The sequence below is a fragment of the Fulmarus glacialis genome, unplaced genomic scaffold (genome assembly GCF_000690835.1).
Source record: "Fulmarus glacialis isolate BGI_N327 unplaced genomic scaffold, ASM69083v1 scaffold7042, whole genome shotgun sequence".
Taxonomy (NCBI): domain Eukaryota; kingdom Metazoa; phylum Chordata; class Aves; order Procellariiformes; family Procellariidae; genus Fulmarus; species Fulmarus glacialis.
In genome coordinates, this window is record NW_009199689.1 from 2715 (window position 1) to 5895 (window position 3181).

Here is a 3181-nt window from a genome sequence, read left to right on the forward strand (position 1 = left end):
TTTAAAAAGAAATTAGAATTTCTTTTCAGCCTTCTTTAGGAAAAGTCTGTACCTGCAGGCATTAAGTAAAGAGTTTTATGCTCCTAATAGTGTAATAATTATATATCATAACTTCCTGCATTCCAAGAAATGTAAATCTCTGTCTCCTTATTCTCCTCCTTAGTCTCTTACTCCTGTATACCCCTCCTAGAAAGAACATAACTGGAGGAGTAAGTCCAGCATTTGCATTTATCAAGTTCTAGTCCAATATATTGGAAGTTCTATTAATCACTTTAATTATTTAGTTGTTGCTGTTAATAAATGAGAAAATTGAGATAAACACAAACTACTAAAGCTCCAGTTCTAACCAGACAGCAACTTATCCTATCATGATCAAATCTTATTTGGACACACAAAAACTTTCTCAGTTAAAACAACTGCCTGCACACTCAGTGCAACCTCACCTTCAGTGAAGATATGACTAAAGATGACTTATTTTGACCTATATTCTAAACATGTTCAGGATGTTACGCTGATTTTACTTGATAGAGCAAAAACAGTTTTACCCTTGGGAACCTAGACGCTTGGGTTTTGTTGTTATAGTTTTTTCCAATTCTGTGAAATTAAAGAATTCAGCAGTTGAGAATCAAACACCAGTATTTCTTCGCAGAAAGTATTCTGAAAAGGCATGGATGTTTCAGCATATACATTTGCAAGTAGTAGGAATAATTTTCAGTATTAAATTATTTAAACTTTTTATATAGTAGAAGCCTGATAAGAGGTTACAGTACACAATCTTATGTCTCACTCCTTAACATGGAGCGAAGATTAATTAATTTATACAATAATTTATCTGACACATCATCCCCTATCAATGCCTATTAAACCATATTTCTGTGACACAGACCACCACAATCATATAAGCAACTATGTCAGGATTACGAAAGAAGACACTATATGCAGTGAACAGACTACTGCCTCATCTTCCCAGAGCAACACCTGTTAAAATCAGAATTAAAACAAAACTTCATGAAATGAAGGGATAGAAGTTCTTCAGATGTGGTCTGCATACTGCATTCATTCTATACACATAGAAATGGCTATTTGCAACTGAAAAAATATCTTCTGTAATGAGAGAACTAGCTAAAATATTAACTCATACTTAGAATTCAGAATATTCTTCATAAACCAATAGCTACAGATATAAATGAATTTTCAGCTTAAAGCTAAAGAAAAAAAACTTTACAAATTATCTCAAAACCACAGAAGATGTTAATTCAGATATGCTGTGCAGAACAAAAAGGTACATGACTGAGCCTTACTAATAGAGGAAGCAAAACATTTACAATAGCTGACTGTGATATTCCCTGCATATCAGACTGTACTCTCAGAATGATGAGGAACTGTAGCAGCAACTCAGTACGTTTCTTTTATTTCACTTACTTCCATATATTGAATCTTCACCGATATTGAATGAATCTACATGAAAGTAGCTTTTCTAAATAAGTTTAAGTAGATTTGACAATACTAAAAAAATCTGATGCCTTACAAGGCTCTTAAACACAGAGTAATTACTACTAGAAGTGTGACATTACCTGACCCAGAGCCTGAAGTTGTCATATCATAAATTAAATCCTTTAAAGTAGTTCCTTCCGATATAAAGGGACGATCCAGTGAGGGATCTTCTTCACTTGGCACACGATGATGAATTACAGTACGATTATGGCAAAGATATAGAATCAACATTAGTGAAATGCAGACAAAACAGACAGGTCCAGCAATGACAGCAGCCAGTTCCACAGGTCCTAGATTAGCAGCTGGTTTTCCTGGAGTAGGGCCTGACAGTAAAAATAAAAGAAAATGGTAAAACTATTTCTTTCTTTTTATGCAACTGCATTTATTGTATTTGGCAGTGATCTTCAAGTTATCTCAATGTATTTGTTAAAACTTTTGCACAGTAACTTTTTCAAGAATCAAAATAAGTATTACAAAGGACAAAAGCAACTACACGCTTACTCACAGTTTCCATTTAACTTGCATATAAGTCTTCAGAACCGGTCCTAACATCCTTATCCAGAAGATCAAACTTCATGTTCCAAATCTCTTGAAATTTTATTTGCAGAATCTAAAGTGTACTTTAGGCCTTCAAATTCACCTACAACTTCTAAACTGAAACTTCCACTCTTACAGAATTTTCTGCTTAAAAAAATAAAAAAAAAAATCAAATATGCCAAAACCTCTTACCTGGTGTTGGAATTGGAAGTTCTATTTTATTGCAGTGGTCTCTGTCACAACAATGAGGCAAAGTAATGACTCCATCTCTGGAGGAGGGGGCACAAACAAACGGCCTGTCTCGGGGAATCAGATCCATTTCTGCTATACACATACTATTGTGTATGACTTTGTCTGCAGTTCGTGTTACTGAGGTAAAACATAGCCCATCTGTCACACATGTAAAGTTGTCTTTTGTACATAGATGGCAGTAACACTCTAATGCTGCATTGAGAAAAAACATTAATGTTAGTATTGGTACATGTTCTGAGTTGAGAAACAACTTCAATGACTAAAGAAATAAAAGTTCAGAACACTAGGAGGCCTATCATCTTTTTGGTTAAATAAACACAGAACCATAACACTAAAGAACAACACTACAAGGCTTTTTAGTGGGACAAAAAAAATTAGGAGATGAGCAAATGAAAGAAAGTAAAATTTAAAGCTAAAGTCATCTCTCCTTATACAATTATGTATCAAAAGAGAAAGGCTGCAATCCTAGATGTTCCTCCAGGTAAAGAAGTTCATTACAGTTATTTATACTAAAGATCTAGACTTTTTAATAACACTGTATCCTCTATAGCATGCAATTCTGCTATTTTCAAACCCAATACAAATAATGCCATTTTTTCACAATAACCAGGGGTATAGCTTTAGTAAGTGACAAACAGGATGCTGCTGGCACCCAAGATTAATACTTTATACATTACTTGATGGCTTCAATTTTGCCAAGGGCATATAAAGGCTTAATCCTCACTAAAAAAAAACCTGAATAACCTGAGAACATGCCCTTTCACACAAGCAGAATATGGTTTAGACTTGTTATTTATGAAGCCACAGAAAAACATTGCCTTACATTACTCAAGTTCCTGGTTTACTAAAGCTATCAATTGCACTAGAAAGGAGAGGGCATGGGGAGGGAAGCAGGAAT

General features: G+C 34.4%; 1 protein-coding gene across 1 annotated transcript; it reads right to left on the reverse strand.

The window, feature by feature from the left end:
- Positions 1 to 1524: 1524 nt before the first annotated feature.
- TGFBR1 (transforming growth factor, beta receptor 1) lies at positions 1525 to 2473 on the reverse strand. The gene is made up of 2 exons (XM_009573336.1): positions 2224 to 2473; positions 1525 to 1817 (listed from the first exon to the last, which is right to left on the reverse strand). The coding sequence occupies exons 1-2, from the start codon at positions 2363 to 2365 to the stop codon at positions 1525 to 1527; spliced, it is 435 nt and encodes a 144-aa protein (XP_009571631.1). The 5' UTR covers positions 2366 to 2473.
- Between the last annotated feature and the right edge of the window lie 708 nt (positions 2474 to 3181).

Excerpts from the sequence above, each read along its gene's own strand:
- TGFBR1 (XM_009573336.1), bottom strand. The coding sequence starts at position 2,365 with ATGTGTATAGCAGAAATGGATCTGATTCCCCGAGACAGGCCGTTTGTT. Across the intron at positions 1,818-2,223 it reads ACTTCCAATTCCAACACCAG|GCCCTACTCCAGGAAAACCA; the intron begins GTAAGAGGTTTT and ends TTTTACTGTCAG.